General features: G+C 34.3%; 1 protein-coding gene across 1 annotated transcript in view; it reads right to left on the minus strand.

Annotated features, from left to right (window-relative positions):
* Nucleotides 1-13,539, minus strand: part of LOC114933104 (A disintegrin and metalloproteinase with thrombospondin motifs 12) — a 33,479-nt gene that overhangs the window by 3,274 nt on the left and 16,666 nt on the right. Inside the window, exons 2-15 of the mRNA XM_029305569.2 lie at nt 8,750-9,123; nt 8,159-8,494; nt 7,997-8,086; nt 7,736-7,860; nt 7,503-7,649; nt 6,719-6,877; nt 6,124-6,268; nt 5,676-5,768; nt 2,791-3,000; nt 2,388-2,502; nt 2,061-2,321; nt 1,200-1,320; nt 825-939; nt 168-418 (exon numbers count right to left, since the gene is read on the minus strand). Coding sequence (XP_029161402.2) covers nt 168-418; nt 825-939; nt 1,200-1,320; nt 2,061-2,321; nt 2,388-2,502; nt 2,791-3,000; nt 5,676-5,768; nt 6,124-6,268; nt 6,719-6,877; nt 7,503-7,649; nt 7,736-7,860; nt 7,997-8,086; nt 8,159-8,494; nt 8,750-9,123 — 2,542 coding nt within the window. The remainder of the gene's footprint in view (nt 1-167; nt 419-824; nt 940-1,199; nt 1,321-2,060; nt 2,322-2,387; nt 2,503-2,790; nt 3,001-5,675; nt 5,769-6,123; nt 6,269-6,718; nt 6,878-7,502; nt 7,650-7,735; nt 7,861-7,996; nt 8,087-8,158; nt 8,495-8,749; nt 9,124-13,539) is intronic.

A 13,539-nucleotide genomic window follows, 5' to 3' on the forward strand; every position in this document is an offset into this window, starting at 1 on the left:
TATAATCAGCGAAGTACGCTGGTAATATGAAGGCGATATGTATATAAATATGTGTATAATTATTACTTTGTATTATTATTTACTGTCTACGCGTAAGAGATTTTATATAATTACATATGTCTGTAAATATTTTACAAGTGAGGAAAACCGTAAACACATAGACTTACCGCGGTATGCAGGGAGCTTGATTGCATGGTCTGACCTTTGCGTCTGGTTTAGTGGTATTTCTGCAAAATTTATCGTCTACTAGACCACCGATTTTTTCTATGCAACGGGGTTTTGATATCTGCTCTCCCGGCCCGCAACCTGCTGAGCATTTTTCCCAGTCGATGAAGTCCCAAGAGAACTCGGCTTTACGGCGAATTCGTTGCTTCAATCCTAATGAGTATTTCAATGTGACGTTCTCCTTTGGTAAAACCTGTCAGATTCACTGGTTGTTAAGAAAAGACTGGCAAAGAATAAAAAAATTAGATTTCTCTTCAATTTCCAAGATAATTTAGTCGTTACTTCAAGTTGAAGAGAAAAATGGGTACTGCGTTTAAAATTACGAAAAAATAAAATTGATCTTTTGACAATTTCTTAAAATGTTGTAAATTTTAAGTAAAAATTAGAAAAAAATTCAATTTGAAACTCGCATAGAAAATTATAACAGTTGATTATAGCTACAGCTATGCAATTATAAATGATCTTAGAAAACGCATTTCTTCTTGCCAGTTCTTGTGCCTATAGCATCTGCACACGTTCCAACACCCTGTTCGAGATATGTTATCGATTTGTCGAGAAAAATGACTAATTAACGGAATGCATTTATTATATATGCTTACCAATATAACCAAGTCCTCAGTGACGGGTCCTGGTATATTTAAAGCTTCTTGCTTTGGCCTTATCATTCCTAGCCACGCCTTAGAGCCTGGCACATCGAACATTCCTAGGCTATTACTGAAATAATTATGTTATGGTGTTAATTACTGAGATAATTACGTCGTAGCGTTAATTGAATAAGTTAGTTGAGTAGTATCGCTAATATTCTTCTGACGTAAGATTGATTTAAAAAAAGGAGTTGAAACATAGCAGGAGATTAAATACTGTTCGAAACGTTAGATCATGAATCTTGCATAAAGTAAGATAATCAGCGTTAATTTTCTCAAAAATGTTATAGAAATAAATACGAGCAAAATGAAAGGAAAATATTTAGTTACCCGTCAATTAACACGGTTTTCGTACTTTTGGTGCGCACTACGATCCTAGACTTCGTCGGTTCCGTCTCCTCGATGCGAATATTCCTCGCGCCGGTCGGTATGTCCGTTATCTTCTTGAGTCCTTAACGCGAAAGTTCACACTGGAGAGATTATTGCGAAAATCTACCTCGCAGTATTATTCGTCAAGATTCCAATTTTGGTGCAGTGTCGCTTTGCCATGTAGTACGGAAAGATTTATTTGGCTGTCGCGGTGCTCAAAGCGCCGCTCAGAATTCCTCTGGAAGAGAAGGCTGAACGCGCGCCTTATGATTCTGCTCGCGCGGAATTTTAATTCACGAAAGAGTTTCCATTCCCCCCGTACTTTACTATTCGCCTTGCTGTGCCGATGACATGAAGTTTATCGGTATTTTTGTCAAGCCGCGAAATTCCATGTGAAATAATAAAAGAAAAAGAGGGCGAATGAGCAAGAGACAGATAGAGAAAATAAAAGAGAGAGGAAGGGAAAGAAAGGAAGGGGAGAGTTATTAAGAATATTATTATAAAAAATTCAAGAGAAGAATCGATAAAGAGATTCGCTTAAAAGTATTGATATAAAATTCAACCATCACCTTTGAAATATTTTAAATAATATAAAAGTGTTTTAATAATTCTAAGATTTTCTTCGACAGTCAATAAAGGTCTCTCTTTTAAAATTTTACAGGAAGAAAATCTTAATGTACGTAATTAGACGAAATAAAATCTTTATGTATATATTTGTTAATAAATGACGCGTATTTCAAACTTGTATAACTGAATTTTATTTATTCCGACTCTCTCTAATATTATCAATTCTGATATACGTATATTACGCTTTTTTCTTACCTGTTTGAGCCATAAATGATAATGATCCTTGTTTTAACATGCACGATGTGCTGTCGCCTCTACAAATTCCGCAAACATCTTCAACAGCAGTTGATTCCATACGTAGATCACAGGGTATCTCCTTGCAAACACCTCCGATACAAATATCTCGAATACCTCTGTAGCAAGTAGTTCCGTCTACTACCTTCGGTCTCAACGAGGTCACTAAATTAGTTTCGCTCATGCAATAAAGAGCACAGGGATTTTCAGACATCTTCAAGTCTAGATAAAAAAAAAAATAAGTCGCAAAGTTGACAGAAAATTGAAAAGATTTGCTTATAATCTTACTTTCCGGTAAATTGTATGCTGTCCATTGATGAACCTTTCCGTCCTCCGGAAATACCCAATCATTGAATTCAGCGCACTGTACGTCACGAAATGATGGCACACCGATTTCGCAGGGCTTTAAAAATGATTCGATATTAATATCGCTTTATGTATTAAAAAAAGCTCTACTTTTTTGACAGCTCTACAGCTTCTCTGCGAGTCTTTCTAAAAGCACAATACTTATTTTTTCTTTATTTACGAGCGTGGGAACGTTGTCATTCGTCACGCTCGTGAAATGTTTTATACCAAGAAGAAAGCATTTCCGATTTCTGTGACAATCACATGGAATATGCGATTGTCGCATAAGTCGGAAGTTTGCGATATGCTTGCAGAAAAGTTGTATGTGAGCACTCTCGAGACTAACATCAGTGGCGCAGATTTTGTGACGTTTCCTGTCGCCGACGCAATAAGAGCCGCCTCTAGACGGGGACGGTTGGTTGCATTTTCTTACGGCGTATGCGACGCCGGAACCGCAGGTACGAGAACACTTACTCCAGGAGGACCAGGCGCCCCAACCGCCGTCTCTTACTCCGGGTCGTTCTCCCACCATCAGACACTTCATTCGGTAACACCACTGTAACAGTCATTAGCCGCGGCACTAAGAGTAACTTACGTCACGGAGAACGAAAAGGCACGGAGGAGTGTGCATTATGCACGAAACTAAATAATGTACGTCTCTTAAAAGCGCGACGCGAACATTTATTATACAGAGATATTTGTGCTCTTTTCGAGTCTCCATCTTGTTCCATTAAAATCGTTAACATTATTCTGCGATGCGAATAATTACCGAGTCCGCTTACAACTTTTATAATTTTAAGTTACTTTGAGCTGTTCAAAGTCTGCCAGGTACCATAATATTTCCATCTTTCACTATGTCGCAGTAGAACAATTTTGCAATTTAAAAATAATAATTATATATACATATGTATGCTGAGAAATATTGAAATTTATGTCTTTCATGTAACATATGTTTTAATTTTTTCTCATTTTCTTTCTCTCTCTCTCTCATTATCTTATACAAATTCTCGAGAATATTTTCTTGTTTCATTGAAACGACTACTTGAATCTAGCTATCTCACTTTTCCCTTTAAAATGTCCGCATTAAAGTATGCGCTCGATTCCGCGTTAACATGCTAAAGCATCGAATTTTCTGTCGACCGATAATTGTTGCGACGAGATAATTGTTCTTCGCTTCACGAACTACATTTGCGCATCTATTTGTCTATTTTATTCCACGATGATTGCATTCGGCTGTTGTGAAACAGACATACGAACAAACTGAATTTTTTTTACGCATGTAGGTGGGTCGATCTATTTTTGTAGCCGATGTTATCACTTCGATTTCAATTTTTTTAAACTTTGCAATCCCCTGCGCCTCGTCCAATTTTACTCACTAAATTTCATCAAGCGGAAATATATTTCTTTTTTTACGTAGAATCATTTAAATGAAATATATCAAATGTCTTTTTTGTTAAATCAATCATCTTTTTTCCTGGCAGATCTTTAAAGAGTTACATATGCATATCTCGGCTGATTTTTCATTTAGAACACATTTTATTCTCTTTGAAACTAATATTTATTCAATAAAAATATTTATTCTTGAAATTAACTATTTTACACGATTGATTGATCGATATTCGGATATTTGCCAGATTCGCAATAAGGATAAGACTCGTCGCTTGTTTTGATTGAATGCTGGCTCGATTCGCGCGCGTCGATCATTCGACTTTGTTCAGGGCTCGCTCGGGCAATTAGAGATTATTCGCCAGCCAGGATTCACGACGAGCTTCATTTCTCAATGGTGATGTTCGACCTCACCGACATCCCGAAACGGTAGTCGAACCGGGCGCTAATGACTCCCGTCTGTGCGGTTCGATGCTTCGGCACGCCCGACTATTAATATTGTCACCCAAATCTGATATCTCGTTGATGTCTGGTATTTGGACACCGCTCGTCGCCTCGTCATTATAACCACACGCGCATTTACATTCTATCACGTTTTTGTCGCGCTTTCACTAAAATCCCTTTTGCAGCATCACGTATAGCCGCGCATGTTTGATCGGCCGCAAAAAAAAAAAAAAAATACATTTCGGTCGACTTGCCTTGTTTCGATTTCCGAAATATCCGTGACGCGACTTGAAACGAGTTTTATCTGACGATATGTGAATTTTTATGAGAAATATGTCAGGTTGTTCTTCGCATTCTATATTCTATTTTGTATATCGAGTTCTTTCGATCAGTCAATCTTATTGCTTTTTCCTAAAAGTTATGAACTTTAGATACATGTTCGAGTCAATTCTTTTATGCCTGAAATAACTTATGCACCGATTATACTATATTCTGCTACCTAAGTTTTAAATAAATCTTTTGAATAAAACAATTGCATAAAATTCTATTTTTTATAAACTCGTAAAAATATTATTATAAACAATTTATAATGTATTTACGCAATTGTTAATATTTGAATATATTTGCGAATACTTGAATTTGCAGTCTTAAACGTTGCTATATACTTTGTGGCCTTAAGGGCAAATAAAACTTAACTAAGACTGGTAACTACTGGTTTTAATTCTAAAAAGATGCACTCTTTATGGTTAATAATGAACCCAAATAGATTCCTTAGCTTTCTGTTATATATATTCCTTGCCTTATATCTTTCATGAAATATCAAAACTTTTTTGATGTAATAGTTTCTCGGTGAAAGTTTTCGAGAATCCTGATTAAATTATTAATATGTAATTCTTCTTTGAATCTACGCTTTGATACGCTTTTAAGTCTCTCGAAAACGAGTAAGAACTTATTTATTAATTATATTCTGAAGTGAATATCTTAACGGGTAATATACTGAAGTAAACTACAGTAAATATATACATGCAAGAGCTGTGTAATTATTGTAAATTCTTAATAAGTTCAAAATAAATTACCTTCCTTAAGTTGGGACGAAGAAGGTATTGAATTATTATCTTTAAAATCAATTTTTCAAGATTTAAAAAAGCTATTTACTGTTTTTCCAAGAATTACATGATATTGTAGTCCAGGAACAAAAACTTAAGGAATTATTTAAATGAAGGAAAAAGAAATAATTGAACAAATTTTCCAAAACAATATTTATCGTGAGAAATAGTCTTAAAATTGATGAATTATCAATTATTTTTCTTCGTTTTATCACAGCTCTCGCGATATCAGGGACGCGAATCGTATTCTTTGTACCTTACTTTACACTTTCTTTATTCGTAAGTGATAATTTACCCTTTTCTCACCGCACGAGGTGCCCTCCGCAGGTGGTTTCTTGCTAGACACGCAACCTCTACCGGGAATGGCGCACCTGAGGGTCTCGCAAGTCTGAAAACGAGAACGGGATCGTTTCGCTTTAATTAGTTGAATTCATGCCGATCGCGATATCTCGATGCGATATCTCGACTCCTCCGGTCTTCCTATCTAAGACTGTGCGCAATCGCCGCGCGTATTTTCCTAAACGGATAAGGTAGGCCGCAAAGGCAAAGGCTTATAGATGCGAACAGCAGATGGTGCCTCTTTACGGGCGACGTGGGTTCACAAGTCACTGATACAACACAATAATCAACATCGTTATCGGATTTATTAACGACGTTGATTATACTTTACACGTTTTCACCATCAGTTGTGACGCGATATTACTTTTTAACATGGTTGCGTTCTTAATCCACGCCTGACTTACGATTCCCATATCGCACTGCCGAGCGTCTAATCGATACTGTAAACGGCATTGATCGTCACCGTTATACATCACTCCCGGTAACATCTCCGCAGCGAGAAAATGATGATCTTGCGGCTCGTCCTCTAAGCAGAATCCCAAACCTTGCCTGAAATCAATGACTATTCTAAAGTCTTATCATTTGATTTGTTGTATGTCATACATCGCAATCTAAAGTTGGATTCCTCATCTACTGAAGGAAAAAGAATCAGAATTTATGACATCTTTAATAAGTTTTAAACAGAGAAATAATGTTTAAATCGATAGAATTATTCTGCCTTTAATCTGAAGATTCAAAAATAAGTTGTACGAAAATTGATAGTAATATTTTTTAGTTTATGTTCCCCTTTTCACATCACCATCGTATTACTATCGAGTTTTACGGGAGACAACGACTGAGCTGGTGTTAATTTAAATTGAAATTTACGGCCGTAGAGATGAGGCATTTTGTAACTCTCAGGTCCTAGAGAACACGTGGAGTAGATGAGGAAAGCAGCTTTGTGTTGCCAGCGAACTTTAATAAAGCCGCCAACGAAAAAGCAACAAGCATTAAGCTCACTCGATGTACGAGCGCAGGTAGCGCCGAGAGCACTCGGACCATTTTTTCGTGATGTACATGTCGCCGGGATGCATAACGGTGGTCTCCGCGTATCCGTTCCCGTGATAAACTATACCGTGGCAGCCGTTCTCCCGTTGCACGTCGTGGGACATACCCAGGCTGGTAATGAGAAAAAGAAAATCGGCTTTTCGGAGTAGAATATTTATTGGGGCACGCGCGTCGTCCCCGAACTCGCGCTCTTAAAAGGCATTCCGGGGGCACACGACGACAAGGAGCCGCTTCATACATTAAACAACGATCTCGACCGTGACTTATTTACGACGACACCATGGCATACCATTATTTCCATTCTCGGGCAAAGAAATGGTCTTTAGGAATTTATTTCGACTTTTTTTCCCCATCGCCGGCTGCAAAAAGGGACCAGTCAATGGTGTAACCGACCGAAGGGGAACGACTATCGGGACGATATCCGTTCTAGAATGTTCCCTCGGTCGAAATGAAGGTATATGAAACATCCGTTATGATAAAAACGGAAACTGTTCGCCACATTAATGTTACATATATTTATACATGCGCGCGTACATTATATCGCGCGTATAATACGTCAGATTAACGTTACAAAATTAATGTGGTTGTTTAGTACGATATTTCATACGCGAGAATGATGTGTACGTTCCAGAATTGCCTTTATAACGTTTTTACGATGTGGCATAATTAGTTTTCCAAGTTTTTCTCGCCGCGTTATTAATCAGCTCGGAGCGGATGAAATTAATTACACGCTTACGTGTGGCCGATCTGATGAGCTATATGATAACCGGTTGGCAGACCGGCATCTCTCACAATGGCTGCGCCTCTCAAAGGATCACACGTACCAGCAATCGTGGATGTTCCGGTGAAACCGCAGAGGTTTCTCGAGACACAGATATTTAACCTGGCAAGTCATCGTCAGAAGGGTGAATATCCGTAAATCTCGAAATTATATTGAATTTCCGACAGGATTGCCTGCGCTGCGCATACTTGCTAATGAGAATCGCACAATCATGGTGATTTGGGTGAGAATCATCGCCAGGATTCATGGAGTATTGCCACTCTTGGAAACGCTTCAACGTCGCATTCGCGTCTTGATTTAGCGACAAATTCAACTGCAATATATATATTTATTAAAGTATCAGATCCGCAACACCTTAAATACGTAAATTCTATAAATTGTGAAACCGTTTAAATAGTTTCATATAAGCATATATGTGTGTATGTGCAAATTTCTGTCGATTACTTTACTTCATTTCCTTCCACTTCTAATCTTATAATCCTCACTATAGTCAATTGCATGTGTACACCTAAGCTGACGTCGTGAAACAACCCTGTAGCCTGAAAAAAGAAATCTCTTAAAATCTCTATTAAAAATTAATTTGTAAAAGATGATTCAAATTTTTAACTCGCCATGTTAAAGAGCGTCAGTATATAATTTTCGACGTCAAACGACGGTTTTTTGTAATAATCTAACAAAGATTTGTCCAATACGACCAGCAATTCTAGCGTGTATGATTTGTTCTCGTTTGAGTTTGCGTGCGCTTTCTTCGGCGGATTCAAAGCACGCTTGGCAATGATCCTGGATGTATTGCTAATGACGTTGCAAAGATTCCGCATATCAGTAGTTTGAAAATCGTCCGGACTCCTTTTATACACAATATGCGGATGTTCTATTTCTTTGGTAAAGTCATGCCCGGCTACTGGTTCAATCATGTACCATGCATGTTTCGTTTTGATGTATCCAACCTGAAGATTGAAATAATCGAATCTTAAAGGGATGGGAGAGCGTAATTGTTGAAAATTTATAGCTGATTTATATTTTTATCGAAGGTTAAGAATTTCCATCCGCTTTCTCTTTTTTTAACTTTTCCTATTTTATATACAACATTTCACACAACAATAGAGATGCAATTGGAGTTTAATCAATTAAATTTCACATGCTTTACAGACGCAATCACGCAATACTTCACAATCAATTGAACAAATTGATATTCAACTAACAAGTCCATAACAGGTGGATAAAGCACTATCTTCCAATTCGTTGCGCACACGGGCCCGATAGTGGCATTGCGTATCTCGTAATCGCTTCAATCGCATATTATTCAAAAAATCCTGCGATCCTTGATGTTTTTCGACTATCGCAGCTGGTCCAAGGAGTCGGTAATTGGGATATAGCTCGATGTGATGCTCTTTGTGCCCAATACGTAAACGATAGTGAACAGCACCATCGGATGTCGAAATGTTTCGATTTCGATAGAAAGAACATTCAAAGTGATGAGGTATTTGGTGAGATACAAAACTTCCATCCGATCTGACCTTTCGTGGTATTACTAGTTCGTGTTCGTCTGGTAAATTAGCAGCACGCGTGTAACGTCCTTAAAAATATTTAGTTGTTACTGACCATATATTGGCATTTTTTATTTACATTATTATACGAAATATGTTTTATGGTTAAAACATAATTGTATATATAAGTGAAAAAATTGTATATATAATTATTTGGCAACAAATAATTAGATATAACTGAAATTTATGACAAATAAATTTTATACAATACAAATAAAAATCCGAATAATAATTAAATAGATAATCTATTGATCTAAGCTAATTAAAAGCAAACTTATTACTGTCAATGTCGTTACTGGCATACATATTTAAATATTTGCCTTTAATTTGATTAATTTCTTATTTATCTATGATTGGCGTATATCAAAATAATATATAATATGTATGCTTTGAAAATATACATTTCCCTGATTAATAATGCGCATAATATGTTTTATTTTGTTTTGATGTACGAATTTTTATTTGTATGAGAAATTTAAACAGAAATTTAACCAGAAATTTAACCAGAAAACACTTCTGAATAATACATATACGTTTGAATACAATATTGATTATATTTAGTCATTAACCATTTTCCATTATTTAATTTTCCACGTTGTGCATGATAGTAATAATATACTACTTCATAATATCCATAATACTCCATAATATAAAATATCTATTCAAATTTGAGCCTTTTATATACGCACTTGAATTAATAAACGTATAATTAAACAACGATTGCAATATCATGCACATATACATGTACAATAAATTTATACATCATATTTTAAATTGACGAAAGATATACAGAGTTAATTTTTCATTCTGCAAAACAAATATTATTTAAAAAATCGATTTATAAAAAAAGTTTATATTAATAGAAGAAACCGAGAAGAATAGAATCGAATGAATGTAGATATTATAGCAAAGTCGATAATATTTTCACCAAAGTTACAATTTGTCCTATTTTTATCTTTTCGGATATCGTTCTGTTGTAAAGATACAGAAAGAAATTTTCTCGTATAGGTGAAAATATTACAAAAGGAGAGGTCTTTCAATATCAGGTATCAATTTCGTCGTATGCCACGGAAAAGTACGATAAGACAGAAAAGATAGAGAAAGAGGGAGGAAGAGAGAGGAAGAGAAAAAGACAAAGAGATAAAGAGAAGGAGACAAATAAAGAGAAAGAGATGAAGCTACGGCAAGCACATATAATAGATCATCATTTTGTGGTATAAGCGCAGCAGTTTTCCTGCAGTACTATATCATAGAGAAATGTCACTTGCACGCACAAATACACAGCATTTAACCTTACAAAATTATTTATCTTGTTTCAGACTGTTGGGCACTCAATTAACAATTCGGCATTTAATTAATCGCTTAATCAATATATTTAATTAAACATTTTAATGTAGCTGTTATAAAATACTAGAGTTACGATATTTTTAATATTCTGCAGAATAAAACCTACGAATTTTTTCTTTTTTATATATTTTAAAATATCTTTAGAGACATGTTATTTTTTCGAAAAGACGTAAAACGAGAGAGTGATAGGAGTGTCATGCTATCATGCTACCAGCATCCAAAAGAATCCTCTTAAATCGTGCTCGTAATGAAAAGAAAGCATGTTTTCGTTTTCGATGTCTGTAGCTACGACCGCAATGCAGACAAGGAAGAGTCCGCATAAAGATGTGATGTACAATGGGTCATCTTCTGGTATCGCGACCCGCTACTCTCTCTCTGCTGCTCGCGAAACTGCGAAAAATAGCTCTCGCGTGCGCGCTGTGCTCGACAAGAGGAAAGCTCTGGTCTGATAGATGGCAATGACTTTCTCGAAATAGCACAGGCTGATAGGTTACGGAAAAATACTAAAAAAGATTGACGTGGAATTTTTTGTACAAAATTATAAAAATAACATTTTGATTTATACACATTATGTATGTATGTATACATTTTGTTATTTATGTTTTTCTCCTATATTTCTGCGTTTTTAATTTTTGATATTTTAAAATTTATATTAATCTACATATTTTTCTGAAAATTATTTTTTTTCGTTTTTGTAACATAAATTTGTAATATTAATTATGTAAAAATATGATTACTATTGTTTTTAAGAGAGCAGAAATGTTTAAAGATTATAGATTTAGTTGAATAAAGAAATTAATTACATCGTAATTTACATTTTGAATTTTAATTTGTATTTATATTAATATAACACAGTTGAAGCAAATCTCGTTGAAATTTTTAAAAGTTCATAAAAATTAAATTAAATTAAACCATAAAAGCACAGAAAAAATTTACCGAATAAATGTATAAATTGCATACCATGATAACCAGTATAAGCTAGCTGACTATGAAGTGTCATGAGCATGAACAGGCAAATGGATGGATAAGGTGACAAGCGTTTCATCATAGTATCGTACGATCTTCTCGCGACATGCATCCGTCTTCAACAAATATTGAATTAGAAATGCCAATTTGGTTGATAAAATTAATGGAGTCAAATTTGACATAACATATCATACTATATCTCGTAGAATATTGTAATATCGTATCGATCTCGAAACAAAGGTCGATGACCACACTACACGTATCGTCTGTCAAACTATATGTTTCTATTTTTTTATGCAATAATATTTTTCAATGCAATTTAAATGTCATTTACAAACACTTTGTTTTAAAAAACTTCTCAATAAATTAGTAAGAATTATTCAAAAATTTTAGTTTAATTTTGTTGTTTCAAATCACAAAATAAAGTTTTAATCTTAAAATTAAAAATTATTTTAAATCATGTTTAGAAGCATCATATGTTCAGAAAATAAATCAATGATAATATTTTTTGATTGCGAGAAAAAAGAAAGCATACGTATTATCAGTGATCAGATTCACGAATTAATAGATGCATGCATAAAACGAAATAGTCATACTGTTACATATTACAAGGATCTCATTATATAACTACAACAAAAAATAATGTGTTAAAAATATTAAATTATTAAAATATTATGAATTTTTTTCTCGTTCTTTTTGTTCTCTCGGCGTTAAATAAATTGTTCAACAAACAATAGTTTATTAAAAAATTTTAATTACAAGTTTGTTGGTCAAATTTAATATCGTGAACCACTGACAATGAGATACATACCACGAACATTTAATTCAATTTTTGTGCGCACATATGCATTCGCAATGGACGAAGAAGTTGCTTCTTAATCGTCTGCACTAAAGGCTACTCTCAGTCGTAGCGGTGACTTATAACAGGTCATTCGATGCAATCTCCTTATCGTAAAGCTCGGATTAAAAGGGACAAAAAGTCTGGTCATGCTTGACTTGAAAACTTGGCCTTGCCGCCACGTAATTTCCGGGACGCGAAGTTTTTCCGCGCGGATTGCGAGCGATCTTGAAAATAGATGCGATTATTCGTGGGAGAGCGTGCGATTAATCGAGCGAGCGGAAGTTCGATGGGCGGACTGCACATTGCCCGCTGTTTTGCGTTCTTGCGAAAGGAGCATTCATTAAATCGTTGCACGCATGGTCGGTGACTACAAATTTATATATTATTTCCCCGGGTGATATTATCGACTTTTCTCACTTACTAATTAATAAAGATTAAATTAATGAAAAAATATATTTTTAGCATAAAAACAAGATAATTTTTATAATTTAGCTGATAATGTATGAAGATAATGCAATACAGTTAAAATTGAAATTAAAAGGCTATATATATAAATGCAAACTGTATAAATATGTATATAGTCGCTATATATTACAATTAGAGTGAACGCATTGTGCATATGCATGCTCATTTATGACGAGTATATGTACCATTGTTATGGCCTTTTTATTTTATAATTATATATATATATATATATATATATATATAATTATAAAATAAAAAGGCCATAACAATGGTACAATATATATAATATTCTGCTGGATGAAGCTGTTTTTCTGAAATGTGAGCGTTATTGTAAACATTACAAACTTTTTTCTGCCATTATTACGCTTATTTATTCTTTATTTAGTTTTGCTGGAATATAAATGTATAACTGCATATAAATATTTTTATGTACTATATCACTTTCTTACATTTAATATTATGTGAAATTCAATATTATATTGAAAAAACGTATTAAGAAATTTTTTCTAATATTCAAAGAAATCTAAATTCACATTTATTTGTTATTCTTAAAAATATCTACAATCTAACAGATAAACTTCAATTTAAATTTGTAATTTAAATAAATGTAACGTTGAAATAGATTGTATACATTGATTTTAAGTAATATTTAAAAAATAATACTTTTTAAAATATGTTTTTAAATATATGATATCGTATGCGATTATTTTGAAATCTGCTTTTGTTGTTATTTTTATTATTAAAAATTTTCCTCAATTCAATACGTGGCTCGAGTTCTTTGACCGAATACATATTTTTATTTGATACACATATGGTAGCCTTTATC

Source organism: Nylanderia fulva, unplaced genomic scaffold, assembly GCF_048542155.1.
Source record: "Nylanderia fulva isolate GAGA-0341 unplaced genomic scaffold, ASM4854215v1 Scaffold29, whole genome shotgun sequence".
Lineage (NCBI taxonomy): Eukaryota > Metazoa > Arthropoda > Insecta > Hymenoptera > Formicidae > Nylanderia > Nylanderia fulva.